This window comes from Portunus trituberculatus, chromosome 34 (genome assembly GCF_017591435.1).
Source record: "Portunus trituberculatus isolate SZX2019 chromosome 34, ASM1759143v1, whole genome shotgun sequence".
Taxonomy (NCBI): domain Eukaryota; kingdom Metazoa; phylum Arthropoda; class Malacostraca; order Decapoda; family Portunidae; genus Portunus; species Portunus trituberculatus.
In genome coordinates, this window is record NC_059288.1 from 165,611 (window position 1) to 191,822 (window position 26,212).

General features: G+C 40.1%; 1 protein-coding gene across 2 annotated transcripts; it reads right to left on the reverse strand.

Annotated features, from left to right (window-relative positions):
• Positions 1–1,193: 1,193 nt before the first annotated feature.
• LOC123512697 (WD repeat-containing protein 55-like) lies at positions 1,194–25,611 on the reverse strand. Of its 2 annotated transcripts, none has more exons than XM_045269211.1 (8): positions 25,464–25,611; positions 16,472–16,657; positions 15,719–15,748; positions 12,223–12,449; positions 10,826–11,243; positions 10,322–10,536; positions 4,654–4,834; positions 1,194–3,181 (listed from the first exon to the last, which is right to left on the reverse strand). In XM_045269211.1, the coding sequence occupies exons 1-8, from the start codon at positions 25,485–25,487 to the stop codon at positions 3,038–3,040; spliced, it is 1,425 nt and encodes a 474-aa protein (XP_045125146.1). In that variant the 5' UTR covers positions 25,488–25,611; the 3' UTR covers positions 1,194–3,037. The 2 variants fall into 2 exon arrangements, with proteins under 2 accessions (XP_045125146.1, XP_045125145.1); XM_045269210.1 differs by having other exon boundaries at positions 25,458–25,602.
• Positions 25,612–26,212: the final 601 nt, after the last annotated feature.

Genomic DNA, 26,212 nt, shown 5'->3' on the forward strand with positions numbered 1-26,212 from the left:
ACCTATTTACTGCTAGGTGAACAGGGGCCACACATTAAGAGGCTTGCCCATTTGCTTCGCTGCCTCCGGGACTTGAACCTAGACCCTCTCGATTGTGAGTCGAGCGTGCTAACCACTACACTATGCGGTGTGTGTGTGTGTGTGTGTGTGTGTGTAGGAATGACTTGAGAAGAATTAGGTAAGTGATTTGGTGTAAGATAGCAGCAGAGAATTGCTCAAACTATTGTCAGTAAGTGTTAATTCAGTTGTGATTCACAGGAAATGTGATTACAATTGTGGAATCCCATCTGTGTACCTAATTATAGTCATGTGTGCCAGTGTGTGTATATATGTTTCACTGTTTGATCTGCTGCAGTCTCTGACGAGACAGCCAGCCCTACGGAACGAGCTCAGAGCTCATTATTTCAGATCTTCGGATAGGCCTGAGACCAGGCACACACCACACACCAGGACAACAAGGTCACAACTCCTCGATTTACATCCCGTACCTACTCACTGCTAGGTGAACAGGGGCTACACGTGAAAGGAGACACACCCAAATATCTCCACCCGGCCGGGGAATCAAACCCCGGTCCTGTCTTGTGAAGCCAGCGTTCTAACCACTGAGCTACCGGGCGTGTGTGTGTTTGTGTGTGTGTGTGTGTGTGTGTGTGTGTGTGTGTGTGTGTGTGTGTGTGTGTGTGTGTGTGTGTGTGATTCACCTCGATCTTCTGCTGGTCACCCAGCCAGTCTTCCCCATTATGAAGCGAGCTCAGAGCACATAGACCGATCTTCGGGTAGGACTGAGACCACATCAACACACTCCACACACCGGGAAAGCGAGGCCACAACCCCTCGAGTTACATCCCGTACCTATTTCACTGCTAGGTGAACAGGGGCTACACATTAAGAGACTTGCCCATTTGCCTCGCCGCTTAATGGGATGTGTGTGTGTGTGTGTGTGTGTGTGTGTGTGTGTGTGTGTGTGTGTGTGTGTGTCACCATACCCATAAAGACTTCATTGTGAGCACAATACCATATGTACAGTGACATATACACTGACTGATGACAGGCTACATCTGTGGAGTGAATGGTGTCAACTTGTCGAGTGCAATAAAGTTTTACACAACATGGACTCTCATTTGCTAGTCATTGTTACCTGCTCTAAAACTTTCATTTCCATTTCTCACATTTGGTGAACTGAATCATTGGTGTCTTCATTCCATCAGTTTATTTGACAATGCTACAGAATCTTTATGGAAGTCAACTTTTACTAACAAGTTATATACAGTACATGAATTTAGAACAATAAAACAATACAATGAGTGATTTTTGGGTGATGATGAATAGCATTTATGTACAAGCTCCTCTGGCAGCTAGTGAATGATGTACAAATAAGGGAGATTAGTCTTTTCTGAGCAGACTGGCATAGTGCACTGCAATGTAAAGCACACAAACTTAAAACAGGTGCCATGCATACAAAGTTATAACTAACAACAATCAGTACATATGTATACATCTCCACGAAACACTGGAAATTAAATAAATAATGAAAACAACTACAATTCAGGAAACTGAAGTAGAAAATTAACTGTGAAAAAAAAAAAAAAAAAAAAATTGCAGCAATCCCATTCATGTCATTCTCTCACTAGCCTACCTAGACGTAAAGCCTTCCCCAAGACCTCCACTCTGGGAGCACCCACCACTAAACTAAACTATCTATTTCTACTCTTCTATTCTTTTCTCCCATCTTCTATTCCACTCCCTCTCATCTTTCCCCTTCCTCTCACTCTCCTATTCTTTTTTCTCCCATCTTTTATTCTACTCACTCTCTTGCTTCTGATCTTTTCTCTCACCTTCTATTACTTTCACTCTTTTCCTTCTCCTTCCTCTCATGTAATCCTGCACTATCCTACTTCACTGTCACTCCTTCACTAACAAAGCAAGTTTCCTCAGCAGTGATGCCCTGCTCCAACACTAAAGGTACAGTATTTACTAAGTACTTATACAATTGGCTCACTCACTGATTATCTAATGCAAACTAATCACAATACTCAATTTTCTTGATAGTTATTTTCTCAGCCAATTTTTTTTTCCAATACATTTCTTATTTCTTTGGTATCATAACAGGCAAATCTTCAGTGTCCTTTCCCAGTAGAGCACCAGCAGGACCTCTACCAGGCAAGCTCATCATCAGACTAACATACCAACAGGAAAACTCTAACCTGGTGCAAGCAATGCATGGAAAGACCTGAAAACTGGTGAACTATTCTGACTGCATTAAAAAGTGTTATTCCTCAGGTAAAAAAACTGACACACACAGCTTTGCACCTTCATGACTCAGGCTTATACCAGGTAAGAGTTTGGTCAGTAGCACCATAAGCTCACCAGAAGGCAGGACTTGCAGCACAGGTCACCACAGAGGCACAGGGCATGGTGAGGGGTAGGGAAGGGTGCTCAGTGACTGCTCACACCACACACTATGCCAGGACACGCAGTATGTACTTGTATGCATACTTGTCTTGGCCTGCAAATGAGGCCCTTGAATGTCTAATGATGAGAACAGTTTGTGTATAATATAATCAAGGATCAGAGGAGTCTTGAAGCTTACATTAAATAATATATCTGTGAATCTGCCTACTACTAATGTGGTCACAGACAACGCAACTTTCACATGTGCACAATTTTCTTTATGTACGAATAAAAAAATCTCCTCATGGGTTACTTGAACAAAAAATTCACTTATATAACTGATGAAGAATGTGGAGTAGAAAACTTTCCTTTCAGTCCAGAGGCTCACTTCACTGGATGATTCTGAGTAACCAAAGGCTTCATTCTACTGGCAGGGCAATCATTCCACTTACCAAGCCATTAAAAATCTGCATCTGCCAATCACTTCTTGCCCATTATTCCACTGGCTAAGTAACCAATAACATCACTTCCCAATTATCCCATTAACTGCACTAGCCAAGGCTTTCACACACCACTAGCTTCAGCCCATACTGTATCACTCCACCTATCACTGTTCCCTTGGCTGGTCACAGCTGGTCGGGTTCACTTAGTCTGAGGTGTGGGATGGGCCAGCTACGGGACCCCCTTCGTCATCAGAATCTGCCACCTCGGGAATGTCGCTGAAGAAGTCGCAACGGTTTCTCCGCTTGGATGAAGGAAGGTTGTAATTCCTCTTGCGTTTTTTGCTGCCCTGTAATGTGGAGGCAGTGGAGAGGAAAGGAACATGAGTCAACAAAGCAAGGCAGGAAGAAATTAATTAATTGAGAAAGGGTGAATGAAAAAGGTGAAAGGATCGAAGGCAGTGAAGAATAAATACATTGAGGAAGGGTGAATGGAAAAAGAGAAAAGAATGGAGGCTGTGAGGAATAAATGGATTGAGAGTCAATGAAAAAAAGTGGAAGCAATGAAAGCAGGAAGGAATAATGGATTGAATAAAAATTAAAGGAATGAAGGCAAGGAGGAATAAATGGATTCTGGGGATGAATGAAGAAGTAAAAGGAATGGAGTGGTTTAGAAGGAGTGAGAAGTAGAATAGAGAATATAAAGAAAGATTAATTGTAAAGATGGAAAAGATAGAAGTGGAAAAGTAAGAAGGGAGAAAGTGGGAGAGAAAAAAAAAAAACGAAGGAATGCAGTGAATGTTGAAGTGTTAGAAAAATGAATATGTGAGAGAGAGAGAGAGAGAGAGAGAGAGAGAGAGAGAGAGAGAGAGAGAGAGAGAGAGAGAGAGAGAGAGAGAGAGAGAGAGAGAGAGAGAGAGAGAATCTTATCTGAAACATGATGACAACAGTGGTCCTACAGCTCCAGCTGTATTCCCTGTGTCATGAAAAGCAACACAGAAGTGGGTAATCTCTCTGGTGTATTTGTTCCCTATAGTGAGACAGACATTGGTACCTTGGCTAGTCTACTTCCCCTTCAGTGTTCTATAAGTGGTACATATCGAAAGATAGACAGTAATTGAAGGTTACCAATCACTCAATTTAAAGTAATTTCACATCATGGATTATTTTTTCTCCAATCCATCATAATGTTTTCCTAAGAGATTATTAAGAACATCGGCATCAGTGCTTCATATCATAAGCCTCACTAGAGTACAGTAAGGGAAATTTATCAATGTGCACAAGCAATCTTTAATCATTATAGCCTCTCCACATTCAAAAATTAATTAATTAATTAATAAACAAATAAACAAATAAAATACATATATACATATTACATAAGTTAAAGCTGTCTCTCTCAAAAAGTGGGCAGCCAAGACAAGACACACAATTTGCACACTTACACTCTGACAGCCCCTCGGCCCAGGACAGAGAAGAAAACACACTGCTGTCTTCTTGTTATGGGTATCAGTCAGACAAGGTAGATAGTTTGGTCTGAAACAAGGCTCCTTCCTGGCAAGTACTCTTCCCTGCCACATCTGAGGCCATCAAGGTGTGGCACCTCACTCAGAGATTGCTGGATCATTCTTCACTCACTCACAACTCCTCTCTTTTCATTATCCTGTCATGCCCCATTCCCTCAATACGTCCATGCCACCTTACCACACACTGCTCTGTCTATCCTGTCAAGTCTCTCACAATGTCTGCTTTCCTTATCATTTCCTTAAAAAGTAAATAAAACTTGATGAGTAATAAATAAACACAAAAGGGAGCTCACACCTACCTTCTTACTCTCCTCATTGTCCATATCATAGAGGTACTCAATATTCCAGAAGTGTACCACCTCCTCTGAGGCGCAGCTGGCCAGCAGCGTGCCGTCATGCGACACTGAGAGGTTGTCCACACCAAAGTCATCGTGCTCACCCACCACCCCAACGAACCGGTGTGGATACATCTGCACTGCTCTGTGTGTGTTGGGAAGGGGAGGAACAACAAAGAACAAACATCAGCCAGAGAACACCAGACACACACACAGTGAGCCCTAACTCAACCTTAGGCGACGTTCACACTGACGTGACATACGATAAGCGATATATCGTACGCGATATGTTGCAACGACATATCGCTAGGGAGGTTCATAACATCATGCGATAAATCGGCGCGACATAGGGCAACTCACTGCTTCAGTTGCAAACATGAGTTCAAGCGAGGAGGATATAGTGGTGGCTTATCATTTAAGTCATAGGCTGAAAAGGAAAAGGAAATACTGGGTACATCCGTACAATTTCGCAAAAATATCAACATTTTCAGTTAATACCATTCTAATGTTTAAGTAAACAATGCACTAACTTGTATCTTTCAATTCCAATGCGATTTCCCTCCATGCTGCACTTGTCACATCTGTTTTACTGTAGTCAGAGCAGGTGTAGTTCCACAAACATTCACGAGCTTTCACTAAATTGATGAAAGTAATTGAAGAAGTGTCTTCTCTTTTCCCGGACATCCTTCACAGTTAGCAAGATCACAAGTGATTAATCGCTGAGGCGACCGACAAGCAGCAGTTGGTATGATATATCTCATACAATATGTTGCACTATCGTGCCAGTGTGAACAGTTTTGATAATTTCCCGTACATTTAAGGTATTAGCTGTCTGTGCGTGTTGCATATCGCATATCGCGTACGATATATCGCTTATCGTATGTCACGTCAGTGTGAACGCCGCCTTAGTCTTAGTGTTAAGTTCCCCAATCTATTTTACATTCTCAGTGTAACAACTGCCTCAATAACAAACCATGGGATTTTAATTATCATTATCATTATTATAACCATTTATCACACACACACACACTCTGCTTCGATATTACTTCAAGCCACCAAGAGAATCTTTTACCTAGGGTAAAAACTAAACGTGAGAGCTGTTTAGTGTTGTCTTGTCTAGGTGGCAAGGTTAAAATGTCAACAAGATGGAAAAAGGAGCAAAGAACAAAGTGAGAACCAGAATGGGTAAGGGCAAGGAGTGTTTGTTTACTCCAAGTGGCAGAGTGGAACTCAAAAGAAATTATTTCTCAGGCTTCAGATTGGAGAACTGGTATGATGACTGTAACACCAAAGAGAGTTTATTGAGGAGGAGGGTCATACACCTGGAGGACCTAGTGAAAGACCTGATGGCTAGACTAAAACCATGGAGAAGGACGATGAGATCATGAAGGCAAACACAGAAGTGTTGAAAAACTATGATGACCTGAAGAACAAAGTTTATGTTAGTGAAAGGAAAATGGTTGATAATAAAGATCAAGTAAGGAAAATCAGTGGAAAGCAAAATCATTGGAAGATGGACCAGGATCAGCAGGAAGTTAATGTGAAAAAGATTATAGAAGAATCGGCCAAGAAAGGGAACTGGAGATTGCCTAAACAGTAGAAAAGTTAATTAAGGAAAAGGATAATTTGGTTAGGGATACTGTGGAAAAGAAAAAGTGCATTGTTATCTTTGGATTAAAGGAAAAGTTATGCCAATTAGACATGAAAGAGAAGAATATGAGAAAAAGCAGGCTGAAAAAGAAGTGATTGAGGTGAAGGTTGATGAAGAGGAAGGTAAGAGATTGAGTGAAGAAACTGAAGAAGTCTATAGACTGGGGAAATACAAGGAGGGAAAAACACGTCCATTAAAGATTAGAATAAGATTGCAAGCAGGCGCTGAGGAAATCCTGGCAGGCTCATGGAGGCTGGGAAGGAAAGAAGCTTACAAAAATTAATGGTTGAGATTCGATCTAGATAAAGAGAAAAGAGCTACACTCAGGCAGCTATGGGAAACAGCCAAAGAAAAACTTAAACAAAACAGCAGAGGAGAGGATGAGCTACTACTGAAGAATCTTAATGACGAAGATAGGCAGAACTTGGAAGAGGAAGTAGAAGAAATAAACAGAATGGGACCATATCAAGAAGGAAAAACGAGACCAATTAAAATACTACTAAAATCACAAGCAGCAACAGAAGAAATATTATATAGAACAACAAAACTTAGAGAAACAGAAGACTGCAAGGATATCTATATAAAGAAAAATAGAAATGAGGAAGAAAGGAAGAGATACAATGAACTGGCAGCAGCAGTAAGGGAAAAGAATAATGAAAGGTCAGAAGAGGAAAAAAAGGCATTTTTTTGGAGAATTCTAGGAGACAGGATAAGGAAATGGTATATAAACGAGAAGGAAGAGAAAAAGTGGAACAAGTTTAACTAAAAATGATAAAGGCAAAAGACTAAAAATGATGTATACGAACATAGACGGGGTTTTATCAAGTAAATTAGAATTAAGAGATTACATAAGGAAAGAAAATCCAGATATTGTATGCCTGGCTGAAACAAAACTAAATGAGGCAATCAAAATAGACTTGGATAATAGGTATAATGTATGGAGAAGAGACAGAGTGGGTAAAGGAGGAGGAGGAGTCATGATTATGTTAAGGAAGGAGATAGTGATAAACCAAGTGGAATGTGGGAAGGAAAAGCAGAAGTATTGTATATTAAGATGCATATTAATAAAAAGAGTTAACAATCATTGTAACATATGTGCCACCAAAAACAAATTCATGGACCAATCAAGAATATAAAGACATGATAGATGACACAATAAGGAGTCTAACGAGAATTGTTAAAGAAAGGAAAAAGTTATATTAGTAGGAGATTTCAACTGTAAAGAAGTGGACTGGGAAAATTATGAAAGTGGTATGGGGAAGAAGCCTGGGAGAAAGATTCTTGAACCTAATGATAGACAATATGATGGACCAGAGAGTAAAGGAATGCACAAGATTCAGAGGAAAAACGAGCGGCGAGATTGGACCTAGTTTTTACAAGGGGTATACAAATAAATGATGATATAAGATATAAGTGCCCATTGGGAAAGAGTGACCATGTAATATTAGAAATAGATATAGAAGAGGGAAAGGAAGATAAAGACGATTCATACAAAGGAGACCGATTAAATTACAGAAAGGCTGATATTGAGAATCTCAAGAACTATTTCAAAAACAAACTGAGAGGAGATGGAAAACTCTGAGACGATCCAAGAGAAATATAACTTATTTTTGGAAATATACAAAACAGGAGTCAGAGAATATGTCCCAAAATATAGACCTAAAGAAGAAGGAAAGAAAGATTGGTTTAATGCAAGGTGTGCTAGGGCAAAGGAGAAAAGAGATGGAGCATGGAAAAGGTGGAGGAAAAATAGAAATCCAGCAAATAAGGAAAACTTCAAGGCAGTGAGAAATGAATATGTTAAGGTGAGAAAGGAAGAAGAAAAAAATTTTGAAAAGGACATTGTCGAAAAATGTAAGGAGCAACCAAAATTGTTCTATAGATTCATAAATGGAAAAATTATGCAAAGAGAAACAATAGAAAGGTTAAAAGGAGAGAACGGGATGGTGGAAGACCCAAAAAGTACGGCAGAAGTATTAAATAATAAATTCCAGGAGGTCTTTACTAAGGAATCCAAATTTGAAAGGCCACAGGGTAATAGAGAGACAATCTAAGGAAAACTTCAAGGCAGCGAGAGATGAATATGTTAAGGTAAGGAAGGAAGAGGAAAAGAACTTTGAAAAGGACATTGTCGAAAAATGTAAGGAGCACCCAAAATTGTTCTATAGATTCATAAATGAAAAAAATAGACAAAGAGAAACAATAGAAAGGTTAAAAGGAGAGAACAGGATGGTGGAAGACCCAAAAACTATGGCAGAACTATTAAATAATAAATTCCTGGGGGTCTTTACTAAGGAATCTAAATTTGATAGGCCACAGGGTAATAGAGAGACAGTCTATATGAATGAGATTAAAGTAACCAAGCTTGAAATAAAAGAATTAATGAAGGAACTGGATGAAGACAAGGCAATGGGACCAGATGAAGTCTCAGGCAGAATACTGAAAGAATGTAGGGAAGAACTAGCAAGTCCTATATACATCATAAAATGCTCAATAGAAAATGGAACAGTACCAGTAGAATGGAAAAGAGCTGAGGTGGTTCCCATATATAAGAGTGGAAGGAAGGAAGAACCTTTAAATTACAGACCGGTATCACTAACTAGTGTAATATGCAAGATGTGTGAAAGAATAATAAAGAAACAATGGATCAAGTTCCTTGAAGACAACAAATTAATATCAAATAGCCAATTTGGTTTTAGGAAAAGACGGTCTTGTGTAACTAATTTACTGAGTTTCTATTCTAGAATAGTTGATAGAGTACAAGAGAGAGAGGGATGGGTTGACTGTATTTATTTGGATTTAAAAAGGCATTTGACAAAGTGCCACATGCAAGATTACTATGGAAGTTAGAGGAGAAGGGTGGCTTAAAAGGAAGCACATTGAGATGGATAAAAATTATTTGAGGGGAGAGAAATAAGGACGGTAGTTAAAGATATGAAGTCCAAGTGGAGAGCAGTAGAAAGCGGAGTGCCACAGGGTCAGTATTGGCACCAATACTTTTCCTCATTTATATTAACGACATGCCAGAAGGAGTGAACAGCTACATAAATCTGTTTGCAGATGATACGAAACTGTGCAGAGTTATAAAGCAAAAGAGGATTGTGAAATACTGCAAGAAGACCTAAATAAGATCTGGGAATGGAGCAAAAAGTGGGAAATGGAATTCAATGTGAACAAAAGCCATGTCATGGAAATGGGAAAGAGTGAAAGACGACCTGTGGGAATCTATAAGATGGGAGATGGAGTAGAACTGGAGAAAGTAAAAAGGAAAAGGACTTAGGAGTGACGATGGAAGAAAACAATCAACCAGTAAGCCATATTGATAGAATTTTTAGAGAAACATATAATTTGCTAAGGAATATTGGAGTAGCATTTCACCACATGGACAAAGAAATGATGAAGAAATTGATAAGTACTATAATAAGACCCAGATTGGAATATGCAGGAGTAGTGTGGACCCCTCATAAAAGAAACACATAAGGAAATTGGAGAGACTACAAAAATGGCTACAAGAATGGTTCCAGAATTTGAAGGGATGACATATGAGGAGAGACTAAAGGCTATGGATCTACCAACCCTGGAACAAAGAAGGAGAGAGGAGACCTGATACAAGTTTTAAATTGATCAACGGAATGGACCAAGTGGATAATGAGAAACTGATCCTGAGAGAAGAATATGACATTGAAGCACAAGATCGCATAGTAAAAAGCTGAGAAAAGGAAGATGTCTGAGAGATGTTAAAAATATAGTTTCCATAAAGATGTATTGAGACGTGGAACAGTTTAAATGAAGAAGTAGTGTCTGCAACGAGTGTGCATACTTTTAAAGTAAGATTGGATAAGTGTAGATATGGAGACGGGGCCACACGAGCATAAAGCCCAGGCCCTGTAAAACTACAACTAGGTAAATACAACTAGGTAAATACACACACACACACACACACACACACACACACACACACACACACACACACACACACACCTGATGTTGGTATCCTCACAGCCTGTCACCAGCAGGTTGTCAGTGAGGGGCACGATACAGTTGATCATTCCCTTGTGTCCAGGGAACTGGTCAATGTGGTGTGCAAACTCCCCCCACTTGAAGATGTACATGGTGCCCTCCCCAGAGCCAACCACCAGTCGGCTCCCATTGCGGACCAGTGCCAGGGAGGTCATCTCACTCTTGTACATCTCTGACTGCAGGGAGAAAAATAAGACCAGTGCCAGGGAGGGAAAAGATAGGGCCAGTGCCAGGGATGGAAAAGATAGGACCAGTGCTGGGGAGGGAGAGGATAGGACCATCTTTCTGTGACCTGAACTCATTTAAGAGTGAGGTTTCACAACATTAATTCCATCCTTTAGGCTAACTCTCTCGGACCTGCTATGGGACTGGTATCTAAGTGAGCCTTTTTATTTAGTAATTTTTTATGCCTTTTGCCATATTTTCCTCTCTTACATGAAAAAAAAAAAAAAAAAAAACACAAACCTGGACCTCGAGGGCTTTCTTCCTCATATCAAAGGTGTTGAGAGAGCCATCACCAACCGCTGCCACTAACATCTTATGCGCCTCGTCCCCAATGAGCGACATGACTGCCTCCTCTCCACACTTGAACTTGAACACTGCCTTCCTCTTCCTCATGTCCCAGAGCTTCACTGTGCCCTCATCATCCCCAGTGGCACACATGTTCTCATCCACCAGGAAGAAGCTGGATATGGGTGCCTCATGTGCCTCCCATATGTGCTGCTTGACTGCCGAGGAGCCCATGTCCAGCACCGCCAGTGACTTGTCCTTGCTGGTGGTGTACAGGAGAGAGCCATTCTCATTGTAGCAGACGGCACGGCATGACATCTTGTGGTGGGAGAAGCGTGTCATCTCCTCCGTCACCTCCTTGTTATACCGGTAACTGTGGGAGGGAAGGTGGTTACTTGTCACAAATAAACACAAGCATACTGGAATGGTACTACAGTGAAAGTGAAAGGAGATTGATGGAGAAGGCAAACGGAGAAAGAGACACAGGAAGGGAGGTACCCAAAAACTGTTCGTTAAGCGAAACTTCATTAAGCAAACCGATTATAACAAGTTTAACCCCTGACTTGAACTTCCATTGAGAGTAAACAAAGCGAGAGTGCATCATAGTACAGTGAAAGGTTTAATGAAAGTAAAAATTATGAAGTTAAACATTTAGGCAGTTGAAGTCATTATAATGTACACTAATGTACGTATGTACATAACTTTATAATGTTGATGATCTTAAATTTATGAATGGAGGGAGGGTGAAACAGGAAAGACACTAACCGGCAACCTGTGGAATGTAAACAAAGGGCGCATCATTGTATCACATATAAAACTTATGTACCACATTTCCACAAGACTTTCCATTTTATCCATTGTAGAGTCAGGTGGTTCTTTTAGCTTGCAAGGAAGATACAGTCTCACCAGCCTTCTTAATAGAGTTTCCTGACTTGAAAATAGTAGAGAAGCAGATGGAGTCAAGATGGTGGCAAGCAATGCTATTAGTTTTCTCATCTCTCGTGTCTGTGAATAATATCCAACTTCACTTCAAGAGTAAGAGACTTCCTGGTCTTTTTAGCAATGCTAGGTGACATTGCAGGGCGTTTTGATGGTAAGTTGAGTGAGGGAAGATGAGCTGCTGCTGACGCTGGTATTGTTTTGAACAGTGGTGCGGTAAAGGTGAGGTAAAGGTTAAATAATGTATATGTGTAATGACTGAATAGACAAGAGAAAGAAACAGTCACAACATATAACAAAATGAATATAACAAAAAAGGAAAGCTTAAGCTGTGAAAATGTGTTAGGACAGAGCAGACAAGAGGGAAATAAAAGGAAGCATAACAGCCAGTCAGTGTCTACACCACTACTCACATGACAACCTCGCCATCGATGGAGGCAAGGGAGAAGAGATCTGCCTCGGGGTGGAAGCACACGTCCATGATCATTGAGTCCATCTTGAGGTCCGGTGGCCGCTCACGGTTCACCTCGGGATTGTCAGTTAGTCCAAACAGCTCCGTCAGCTTCACATTCTCCTCCTCTTCTGAGCCGCTAGTGCTGAGGCTGCTGTACATACTGTCACTGTCGCTGTTGCTGTCACTCTGTTGGCATTAAGAGAGGTTACTGTGCATGTGCAAACTGTATATTTCGGTGTACAAGTTGACCTAGAAAAGGTTGCCGTCTTATACACCGGATACAAAAACAATGACAACTTTTGGGAAGTTTGACACAGTAAAACAGGAATCTGCTGGCATTGTATGTGAATGGATAAAGCAGAAGGCTGTGAAAATTTCTCCCAGAGCTAAAAGAGGAGCTATATAGAAATCTTCAAAGGCATGACTTAAGCCAAGCAGCAAAAGAAAGCAAACTGGAGAGAATGTGAATCTTTCCAGATTGCAATGTTGTAGAGCGACGAAGCTCATGTACTGAGGAATGCTTGAAGTATGTCAGCGTATCTAATCAAACCGTACCTGATATATAGGAGAAGGTTATGGCTGACTGCCTGACACACACATGCAGCACAAGGCAAGGGTTTGTTTATGTTAAGAAAAACTGAACACACTGCACATAACTTTTCTAGTTCCCACCATTCTTTTTCATGATAATGTACAAAAAGGACCTATTGGGAATTTTATTTTAGGTTCAGTTTTGTGCTTGATGATCACGGTCATGGTGTCATACTAATGGTTATACATTCAAAGTATTTTAATCATTATGCTGCTATGTACAGTGCACCACCATCTCAGTCATCTGGTGCTCACTGACCCAAACTTCACCACCGATGGTTTGGTGGTTTGGAACTTTGAGTGTCGTCTTAAACCACTGATTGCACCTAAAATCATTAAATCCAGACTGAGATTAAGTGAATGTCTTATCTGGGTCGTCTTATCTGCTAAAATATGCTGCACTTGTGTGTACCTAAATACAACTGCAACATATAAAAAACTATTTATATTTATCATCAAAAATTTATTATCAAACCTATTGTCTTTTTTTTTTCTTTTTTTCAAAATAAGAGGGGCACTGAACAATTTGTAAGTTTGTATGTAAGTTTTTCATTGTGTATCACACTTGCAATATCACATAAAATTGCCCTACAAAGGGACGGAGTATAGTTAAAAAATGCATCATCTACTTCCTTACAGGTATGCAATGTTCATATCCTGTACTTGTTCCTTTCCTCTGTGCTATTCCTATTTCCTGTAAATAAATGTGGCCTCAGTCATTTATAAAGTTAAGTACATACATGCATACAGATGCATGGCAAGGAATGTATGGCAAGTGAAAGAAAGATAGATACAGGTATTAACCACTTCAGTACCATGACGCTTTTTCATATTCATTCTGGTTGCTATTTGGCAATTTTGTATAACTTCAGAAACTTATGCGGGCATTAAAATAGTGAAGACTCTTGTCATTTATCTTCTGACCTCCACAGACCCTTACTAATGCAAGTAAAATGGTCAAATCACACCAAAATTTGATAAAAATATGTTTCAGTACTGAAAGGGTTAAGAAATGATGCACCCTGTAAACTATAACCAAGTAAATACTACATACAAAACACACACACACAAGATCGCATAGTAAAAAGCTGAGAAAGGGAAGATGTCTGAGACGTTAAAAAATATAGTTTCCCACAAAGATGTGTTGAGACATGGAATAGTTTGAGTGAAGAAGTGTTGTCAGCAGCGAGTGTGCATAGTTTTAAAGAAAAATTGGATAAGTGTAGATATGGAGACGGGGCCACACGAGCATAAAGCCCAGGTCCTGTAAAACTACAACTAGGTAAATACAACTAGGCAAATACACACACACACACACACACACACACACACACACACACACACACACACACACACACACACACACACACAAGTTTATAAATTGATTAACGGAATGGATGAAGTGGATAATGAGAAACTGATCCTGAGAGAAGAATATGACTTTAGAAGCACAAGATCGCATAGTAAGAAACTAAGGAAGGGACGATGTCTGAGAGATGTTAAAAAATTTAGTTTCCCACAAAGATGTGTTGAGACTTGGAACAGTTTGAGTGAGGAAGTGGTATCAGCAAAGAGTGTACATAGTTTTAAAGAAAAATTGGATAAGTGTAGATATGGAGACGGGACCACACGAGCATAAAGCCCAGGCCCTGTAAAACTACAACTAGGTAAATACAACTAGGTAAATACACACACACACACATACCCGGTAGCTCAGTGGTTAGAGCGCTGGCTTCACAAGCCAGAGGACAGTTCGATTGACCGGGTGGAGATATTTGGGTGTGTCTCCTTTCACGTGTAGCCCCTGTTCACCTAGCAGTGAGTAGGTACGGGATGTAAATCGAGGAGTTGTGACCTTATTATCCCGGTGTGTGGTGTGTGCCTGGTCTCAGGCCTATCCAAAGATCGGAAATAATGAGCTCTGAGCTCGTTCCGTAGGGTACCGTCTGGCTGTCTCGTCAGAAACTGCAGCAGATCAAACAGTGAAACACACACATACACACCGCGTAGTGTAGTGGTTAGCCCGACTCTGTCGAGAGGCGGGTTCAAGTCCCGGTAAGCAGCGAGGCAAATGGGCAAGCCTCTTAATGTGTGGCCCGTGTTCACCTAGCAGTAAATAGGTATGGGATGTAACTCAAGGGGTTGTGGCCTCGCTTTCCTGGTGTGTGTTGTGTGTTGATGTGGTCTCAGTCCTACCCGAAGATCGGTCTATGAGCTCTGAGCTTGCTCCGTAATGGGGAAGACTGGCTGGGTGACCAGCAGATGACCGAGGTGAATTAAACACAAACACACACACATCATCATCATCATCACAAGCATGATACACCCAAGGCTGGAATATGCAGCAGTGGTATGGTCTCTGAGCTCTAAAAAGGATATAAGAAAATCGGAAAGGATACAGAAGATTGCTACTTAGATGGTGCCGGAATTAAAGGACCTCTCATATGAAGAATGACTGAGGGAAATGGGACTGCCAACCTTACAAGATAGAAGAGAATGGGGAGACCTAATAACAATGTATAAGATAGTAAATGATATTGAAAAAATAGACAAAGAAGACCTGGTGCTGTTGACGAAAGAAGATAGAAGGACAAGAGGACATGAAAAGGTCAGGATAAGGCAGTGTGTGAAGGATATTGGAAAATACAGTTTCCCACACAGAATGGTGAAAAAATGGAATGCATTGGATAATGGAATTGTTACAGCACATAGTGTGCATAACTTTAAAGAAAAACTAGATAAATGGAGATATGGAGACAGGACACTATGAGCCCCACTCAAACGCTGTACAATACAACTAAGTAAATACAACAACTAAGTAAATATACACACACACAAACTCAAGAAACCATAGAGTAACCCACCTCATAATCTTCACCATATGCATCTCCATCCTGTAAAAACAAAAGGAACAATAAGTATCACAAAGGTTCAAAATTAAAAAAACAAAAAAACAAAATTCATTAAACAAAAAAAATTAAATAAAATTAGTAATAATAATAACAAAAACTAGGGCCATGTTTTCTAAATGGGATGTGTTCTCCTAAAGTTGGTTTATGATTCTATGTGATTTAAGCACTATTTCTAATGTGAGGGGCATTGGCAGAGAGAGAGAGAGAGAGAGAGAGAGAGAGAGAGAGAGAGAGAGAGAGAGAGAGAGAGATACTGAGGTATCAGTCTGCCAAAAGTTGAATTTCTAAAGGATCCTACAAAAGTAAAAGATAAGAGTCTTGAAACCTTCTTCCTGAAAGAGTTCAAGCCATAGGAACTAGGAAATAAAGACACAGGTGGACAGAATATGGGTGAGACAAAGTAGGAAGTCTAGTGGATGAGGATGCGAGACGAAAGTGGGCATACAGTTGTCAATATCTGAAGAGCAGTTAGCATGAAAGTAGTGGTAGGAACTTCAACCAGAAAAAAGGATGAGCAATTGAGAATATTGGTAAACTCTTGCATTAGACAGGTGGACAGAATAGGAGTGAGATAAAGTAGGAAGTCTAGTGGATGAGGCTGCGAGACGAGAGTGGGCATACAGTTGTCAATATCTGAAGAGCAGTTAGCATGAAAGTAGTGGTAGCAGTAATAATGAAGTCAATGCCACACACGGGCAAACTAACCAGTGCCTCGTTGCCATTGTGCTCGTCTGGGAAGTCACTGCCGCTGCCACCATCCCTGTCTGCATCCCCCTCCCCATCACCCTCACCTTCCCCATCCCCTTCATCTTCCTCCTCCACCACCGCCAGGGCAAACACTCCCCCAGGAGGAATCTCATCCCCAGAGTCATCCGAGTCAGGCGCATCCTCCTGAAAATATAAAAAAATTAGTCTATACACACACACACACACACACACACACACACACACACACACACACACACACATTGTCGAAAAATGTAAGGAGCAACCAAAATTGTTCTATAGATTCATAAATGGAAAAATCAGGCAAAAAGAAACAATAGAAAGGTTAAAAGGAGAGAACAGGATGGTGGAAGACCCAAAAAGTATGGCAAAACTATTAAATAAAAAATTCCAGGAGGTCTTTACTAAGGAATCCAAATTTGAGAGGCCACAGAGTAATAGAGAGACAATTTATATGAAAGAGATTAAAGTAACCAAGCTTGAAATAAAAGAGTTAATGAAGGAACTGGATGAAGAGAAGGCAATGGGACCAGATGAAGTCTCAGGCAGAATACTGAAAGAATGTAGGGAAGAACTAGCAAGTCCTACATACATCATAAAATGTTCAATAGAAAATGGAACAGTACCAGTAGAATGGAAAAGAGCTGAGGTGGTTCCCATATATATGAGCGGAAGGAAGGAAGAACCTTTAGATTACAGACTGGTATCACTAACTAGTGTAATATGCAAGATGTGTGAAGGAATAATAAAGAAACAATGGATCGAATTCCTTGAAGACAACAAATTAATATCAAATAGCCAATTTGGTTTTAGAAAAAGACGGTCTTGTGTAACTAATTTATTGAGTTTCTATTCTAGAATAGTTGATAGAGTACAAGAGAGAGAGGGATGGGTTGACTGTATTTATTTGGATTTAAAAAAGGCGTTTGACAAGTGCCACATGCAAGATTACTATGGAAGTTAGAGAAGGGTGGCTTAAAAGGAAGCACATTGAGATGGATAGAAAATTATTTGAGGGGGAGAGAAATAAGGATGGTAGTTAAAGATATTAAGTCCAAGTGGAGAGCAGTAGAAAGCGGAGTGCCACAGGGGTCAGTATTGGCACCAATACTTTTCCTCATTTACATTAACGACATGCCAGAAGGAGTGAACAGCTACATAAATCTCTTTGCAGATGATACGAAACTGTGCAGAATTATAAAGCAAAAAGAGGATTGTGAAATACTGCAAGAAGACCTAAATAAGATCTGGGAATGGAGTAAGAAGTGGGAAATGGAATTCAATGTGAACAAAAGCCATGTCATGGAAATGGGAAAGAGTGAAAGACGACCTGTGGGAATCTATAAGATGGGAGATGGAGTAGAACTGGAGAAAGTTAAAAAGGAAAAGGACTTAGGAGTGACGATGGAAGAAAACAATCAACCAGTAAGCCATATTGATAGAATTTTTAGAGAAACATAATTTGCTAAGAAATATTGGAGTAGCATTTCACTACATGGACAAAGAAATGATGAAGAAATTGATAAGTACTATAATAAGACCCAGATTGGAATATGCAGGAGTAGTGTGGACCCCTCATAAAAAGAAACACATAAGGAAATTGGAGAGGCTACAAAAAATAGCTACAAGAATGGTTCCAGAATTTGAAGGGATGACATATGAGGAGAGACTAAAGGCTATGGATCTACCAACCCTGGAACAAAGAAGGGAGAGAGGAGACCTGATACAAGTTTATAAATTGATCAACGGAATGGACCAAGTGGATAATGACAAAACTGATCCTGAGAGAAGAATATGACATTCGAAGCACAAGATCGCATAGTAAAAAGCTGAGAAAAGGAAGATGTCTGAGAGATATTAAAAAATATAGTTTCCCGCAAAGATGTATTGAGACGTGGAACAGTTTAAATGAAGAAATAGTGTATGCAACGAGTGTGCAAACTATTAAAGTAAGATTGGATAAGTGTAGATATGGAGACGGGGCCACACGAGCATAAAGCCCAGGCCCTGTAAAACTATAACTAGGTAAATACAACTAGGTAAATACACACACACACACACACACACACACACACACACACACACACACACACACACACACACTGAGTTTCTACTCTAGAAAAGTTGATAGAGTACAAGAGAGAGAGGGATGGGTTGACTGTATTTATTTGGATTTAAAAAAGGTTTGATAAAGTGCCACATGCATGATTACTGTGGAAGTTAGAGGAGAAGGTTGGCTTAAAAGGAAGCACATTCAGATGGATGGAAAATTATTTGAGGGGGAGAGAAATAAGGATGGTAATTAAAGATATGAAGTCCAAGTGGAGAGTTGTAGAAAGCGGAGTGCCACAAGGGTCAGTATTAGCACCAATACTTTTCCTCGAATATATAAACAACATGCCAGAAGGAGTGAACAGCTACATAAATCTGTTTGCAGATGATACGAAACTGTGCAGAGTTATAAAGCAAAAAGAGGATTGTGAAATACTGCAGGAAGACCTAAATAAGATCTGGGAATGGAGTAAAAGGTGGGAATTCAATGTGGGCAAAAGTCATGTCATGGAAATGGGAAAGAGTGAAAGACAACCCGTGGGAATCTATAAGATGGGAGATGGAGTAGAACTAGAAAAAGTAAAAAAGGAAAAGGACTTGGGAGTGATGATGGAAGAAAACAATCAACCGGTAAGCCATATTGATAGAATTTTCAGAGAAACATAATTTGCTAAGGAATATTGGATTAACATTTCACTACATGGACAAAAAAATGATGAAGAAATTGATAAGTACTATAATAAGACACAGATTGGAATATGCAGGACTACTATGGATCCCTTATAAAAAGAAACACACAAGGAAGTTGGAGAGACTACAAAAAGTGGCTACAAGAATGGTTCCAGAATTTGAAGGGATGACATTATGAGAAGAGACTAAAGGCTATGGATCTACCAACCCTGGAACAGAGAAGGGCGAGAGGGGATCTGATACAAGTTTTTAAATTGATCAACGGAATGGACCAAGTGGATAATGAGAAATTGATCCTGAGAGAAGAATATGACATTCGAAGCACAAAATTGCATAGTAAAAAGCTGAGAAAGGAAAGATGTCTGAGAGATGTTAAAAATATAGTTTCCCACAAAGATGTGTTGAGACATAGAACATTTTGAGTGAAGAAGCGGTGTCAGCAACGAGTGTGCATAGTTTTAAAGAAAAATTGGATAAGTGTAGATATGGAGACGGGGCCACACGAGCATAAAGCCCAGGCCCTGTAAAACTACAACTAGGTAAATACAACTAGGTAAATACACACACTTACTCACACACACACACACACACACACACACACACACCACCATAATAAAGAAACACACACAAAAAAAAAAGTATTATTATGATGAATATGCTTCCAATCTGGTACATTTTCAGAATGCTGCATCTCATTCATTTTGATATAAATTTTTCATTGAAAGATTAGGAAATGCTTCAATTAATCTAATGGGAGTTTCTCAGTGTTTTTTTCTAAAAGTGATAAACATCCCTAAAAAAATATTTACAAGGATTTCTCAATTTATGCAAGGGATACATTCCTGATGGGATCACGTAATGCAAAAATCACTTAAAGTAAAGATGATTACTGAATTAAACTGTACACTGTTACAGGTTCACCTGCATACATAATTATATATATATATATATATATATATATATATATATATATATATATATATATATATATATATATATATATATATATATATATATATATATATATATATATATATATATATATATATATATATATATATATATATATATATATATATATATATATATATATATATATATATGCATTCATGAACCAAAAACCATTTTCCTCATAGGAATCAACGTAAAATAGTTTAATCTGTTTCTGGAAGGGCTGCATCTGAGAGTGACTGGACATGCACCCTGTAGTCTTGGCAGCACGTCCTGTATAAAACACTTTTGTGCACCTCCTAGCTGAAATAAACAAAGGATCATCATTGCTATTGTAATGGTGTCTAATGGACAACAAGACAGCATACACTTATTTTCCTGAAGACATTTATCATGCATCACTAACTTTCTTGAGAGGTGAAGTGCCTCTGTGCTGCAATCAGCTTCGATGACAAATATGGCGGCCCAAACAAACATCTCGCAGAATCTCATAATTCTCAAGATTTACCATGTCAGCAAAGCATCTTGACATTGTGTTATTTTAAATCATTTGTGCAATTTAAAAAAAATTTCTGGGTTTTTTACCTCAAGATATTGAAAATTGCATAATATAAACACACATAAATCGAGGAATACCTGTACTATGATAAACACATGAGGATTAATTTCATATACATGAAAACCTGTCAGAAAAATAATTTCATCCTTCATAATGTTGCTATAAACGTAAATGTGAAGAAACCAGTGGACTTGCCTTACAGTGGCTGGTCCACCAACCTGCCTCACCTCCACTGACACTCTGCTATAGCTCAAGGACATTTTCAAATAAAACACAACACAAACTCTCAGCTGTGAGCTTTGCCTTCATGGAAACACCTTCCTCTAGGCTCTCCTTGAGGCCTTGCAGTCCAGTCACTGAATAGAAAATTCTTATTTTCACAACTGGATGTTACAGCCAATTCTTAATTTGCAGTCCAGTTCAGCAATCAATACATTTAAGATTAAAAAGGCTATGTGACATGTGGGCAAAAATTCAACATGGAAGATCTAGCTTTCTATAAAGCTTACTTTTCAATATCATTTTAATCTTTCACCAGTCTCCACATGGCTTTTCTTATCTTTCTCCTTAGATGAAGCTTCTCATTCACAGTAATTTGAATGCTATGTATACCAACCATGAATTACAATGCTGACAATTTTCAAAAATTTAACTGTTTCTTGAGGAAGCAAGCTCACTTGTTCCCGAGACAATGCTTGAAAGTGATGTACCCACGCGAGTAGGCACTGATCTATCCTGGTGAAGGCATGTGTGTTTAATTCACCATGGTCATCTGCTGGTCACCCAGCCAGCCTTCAACATTACAGAGCGAGCTCAGAGCTCATAGACCGATCTTCGGGTAAGACTGAGACCACAACACACTCCAAACACCAGGAAAGCAAGGTCACAACCCCTTGAGAAAAGTCCCGTACCTCCTTTCTCCTAGGTCAACAGGGGTTACACGAGAGGGTAGCCCATTTGCCTCACCGAGCTGGTGTCAGATGCCCACATCATAAGTGAAATATGAAAAATATAAGAAACAAGAAATAAAGATATATGGATGTATGCTAGTTCGCCAGTATGCGGTGTGTAGCCGTATCCAGCCATAAAAGAAATTAGGAAGGGCAGGAAGGTCAAAAGGAAACATTTAATGACCCAGGCCAGTTGACCCAGGGCAGCCCGGGCAGATATATATAGCCCAGGTCAGATAAACATTCTGTGGTGTTGTTGTCGTTCTTGGATGTTGTTCATACCACACGTGGAGTTCACGTGAGCTTGTACTTGATTGGTGAACGGTACATTCTGAGGGGCGTGTTGTGTGGGTCAAAACACGCCCCCATAAGTTCCTGAAGGGAAATTGTAGAGAATTGGGGCAGAGAGAGAGGAGAGAGGAAGCAGAGGGGACAACCGCGGCTCTAAGCGGGCCACCCTCGGCTACATAGCTGAGGGCGGCGTTTTGTACTTCATATATAACCAGTAAGTGGAACTATAAGTTGTAATGCAGTCTTTTGAGGTAAATTAGAATGGAGGAGGAATCATGATAGGAGGGTTAGGTATTAGGTGGTGTTAGTTTATATTGGTTTGTGTGTTTGTACTTTGGTTCATAATGACGTCGTTATATACTTGCGTTTTCATCTATGAGTAAGGGAATTTGTATACCGCTATCTACGTATGTGCATGTGTGTTACTCTGACAAATAAGTTACATAACATATTTACTAGTGTGTAATTGTGTACGAAGTTAACGTGGTTCCATGTATGGGTACCAAGAGAAAGAGATTACTTGTGGGAAGTCACTTGTGTGGAAATATCAATATTTGTCATTATATTTCGGTGGTGTTACGTTGTCATTTTTGTTGAACGGAGGCAGGTAATTATATGTGTATGGTAATATATTTGGTGGTACGTCACGTGGTTGCTTGCATTCATGTACCAAGTAAAGGTCATTCTTATATACGGGTAGCTGGGAAAAAAGGGGTAATGTTGTACGTACTACATATGAGATTTACTGATAAGTAAAGCACCGTGTTCAGATGTTGTAATACGTTATGAAGATATAGTGGATGATGTTTGAAGTGAAATCCGTTTTGATGCGAGAATATGTACGAGATTAATGTAATTCTTAAGGATGTTGTAAGAGAAATTGTAGTAATTGCAGTGGAGAAGGCAACAGAAAGAGTTGTGATTGTTACTTGTCGGCGCCGTATCAAACACCTTATGTATAGATATTATTTTTGTTAATTAAAGATAGAAAAAACCTTTGACTATTTATAGCCAGTAGCTAGAGAATTTGTGCAACGTCGTGCAACAGCTCGGATCACGACACTGGGACTTGAGCCCAGACCTTCTCGGTTGTGGTGTGTGCATTTACCTAATTGTATTGTACAGGATTCGAGCAGGGGCTCTTAGTGTCCTGTCTCCATGTCTCCATTGATCCAATTTTTCTTTAAAGTTATGCACATTATGTGCTGTAACAACTTCATCACTCAGTGCATTCTACCTTTCCATTGTTCTATGTGGAGAACTGCATTTTCCAATATCCTTCACACACTGCCTCAACCTAATCTTCTTTACATGTCCTCTTGTCCTTCTAGCTTCTTTTGTCACCAGCACCAGGTCTTCCTTGTCTATCTTTCAATGCCATTTATTATTTTATACACTGTTATCAGGTCTCCTCATTCTCTTCTATCTTGTGAGGTTGGCAGTCCCATTTCCTTCAGTCTTTCTTCATATGTTAGGTGTGTGTGTGTGTGTGTGTGTGTGTGTGTGTGTGTGTGTGTGTGTGTGTGTGTGTGTGTGTGTGTGTGTGTATTTACCTAGTTGTATTGTACAGGGTTCGAGCAGGGCTCATAGTGTCCTGTCTCCATATCTCCATTTATCTAGTTTTTCTTTAAAGTTACGCACACTATGTGCTGTAACAATTCCATTATCCTATGCATTCCATTTTTCCACCGTTCTGTAAAGAAAACTGTATTTTCCAATATCCTTCACACACTGCCTTATCCTGATCTTCTTTTCATGTCCTCTTGTCCTTCCATCTTCTTCTATCAACAGCACCAGGTCTTCTTTGTCTATTTTTTCAATGTCATTTACTATCATATACATTGTTATTAGGTCTCCCCATTCTCTTCTATCTTGTAAGGTTGGCAGTCCCATTTCCCTCAGTCATTCTTCATATGAGAGGTCCTTTAATTCCGGCACCATCTTAGTAGCAATCTTCTGTATCCTTTCCAATTTTCTTATATCCTTTTTAGAGCTCGGAGACCATACCACTGCTGCATATTCCAGCCTTGGGCGTATCTTGCTTGTGATGATTTTTTTCATCATATCTTTATCCATGTAATGAAATGCCACTCATATATTAGTCAACATCTTATATGATAGTCCAAATATCTTGCTTACATGTTTATCAGGGCTCAGATTTTCTAGTAGCTATGTGTGTGTGTGTGTGTGTGTGTGTGTGTGTGTGTGTGTGTGTGTGTGTGTGTGTGTGTGTGTGTGTGTTTCACTGTTTGATCTGCTGCAGTCTCTGACGAGACAGCCAGACGTTACCCTACGGAGCGAGCTCAGAGCACATTATTTCCAATCTTTGGATAGGCCTGAGACCAGGCACACACCACACACCGGGACAACGTCACAACTCCTCGATTTACATTCCGTAGCTACTCACTGCTAGGTGAACAGGGGCTACACGTGAAAGGAGACACACCCAAATATCTCCACCCAGCCAGGGAATTGAACCCCTGTCCTCTGGCTTGTGAAGCCAGCACTCTAACCACTGAGCTACCGGGCGCACGCGCGCACCCCGCGTGTGTGTGACAGCTATTGTTCAGGTGTAAAATTAGTCATGGTGATTGTTTTCTTTTATTTAAGAATGTAGCTGCCGGTCAAGTAAAAAAAAATGCAGAATTAATTTAGCCAATCACAGTATTTTATTTCATCATGAGGAGAAAGAAGCGACTCATTTGGAAAAACCTGAATTATTCTGATGAATGCATCTGTCTGTCTGCATTGCAGTGCCTTCTCAATTTCTTATAGCACATTCCCAGTTTTTTGCAAAATTGACAGTTAGATTGGATTAAGTAAGTTTTGTTAAGTTGGATTAGTTTGATTTGATTAGATTAGACTAAGTTAGGTAGTGGCTGCCAGACTAGAGCAATGGCAAGGGGCAGCCAGTTCTCTCGGGGGAACATTGTGAGTGAGTTATTGCTGTGGTACTTAACATCAGTTTCTGAGTAGATGGGGTAGGAGTCTGGGGAAGAAATAGAAGCTAATGATTTGTGAGAAAAACATGCTGACAAATTGAAAATAATCTAAAAACTTGCATAAAAATTTGTTTTGTCCATAACTGAGTGACTGATGAGAGATTATTAATCTATCAACTTTTCCTTGTGTCATAAGGATAAGGAGAAAGAAGGACATCTCTCTTACTAACAGCTTTCCCTTGCGAAGACAAGAAATATGAGCCTGTCACTGCTAAGTCACGTGTCTGTTGCCTCCCTTGCCTTGTCCTTGCCCTGTCCACTCCCTCCCTTTACACCATGAACTGCCACGACCCACTCAGTGTCTCACACGCCCCTGCGAAGGCACAAGACATCACATGCACTGGCACCACGCAGCTGTGTCATCTGGCTAGTGGCAGTGAACCTCGCCCACCGCCAGCACTGGCCTGTCCCAATGTCTGGTAGCAAACACACACACACACACACACACACACACACACACACACACACACATTTACAATGCTAGGGATGAGGGTCTTCATCCTGTAGCCGCCTGCAGCAGGAGGAAGCTGGTGGTTTGTTTACTTCACACACGTGCTTTCCCTTCTTCCTCGTCTCACACCTTCGGACACGGAACACTTCGGCTCAATCTTGGCCCATATTTTACAATTCCTCGCTTTGCCTAACTTTTAAACTTAACTGGATGCATTATTCCTGCCATAAATATAGATTTACTGATTTATTATTCAGTGACACATTAAGACATTGCCATTCTGGGACAGGGGCACCAGACACCACTGGCAGCTAGGGTTTAAGTTACGGCAATGGTGAAATCTAGAGGTCAAAAGGTACAGCGCACCTCCTTATCGACAGTCATACACATACACATATATCTGTCTGAAAACTATTTTAAAATTGATTGTGTTGGCGAGCCGGACGCGAGTGATCCTGCAGCGTCTGAGAGTGGGAAAGAAGTACTGTAAACTGTAAAGTCGTGACAGCCTCGAAGCAGCACAGGCGCGGCACTCCACCGAAGCCTCCATGGGCACTGCATTGCAGTTTTATAGAACCAGGCGTGTCACAGCATTGGAGCTAACGTTACAATGCCCATACAGGGGAAGGCTAGTACAGTACTTGAAGGCAGAGGAGGAAGATATGAATTAATAGGGTAGCTAGAGGAACAAGAATGACGCTTTGGCCATGGAAAACCACAAGCTGCAAGAGGCCGAGAGGTTGAATGGAGCGCAAAAAGAGCTGTCAAAGAAGA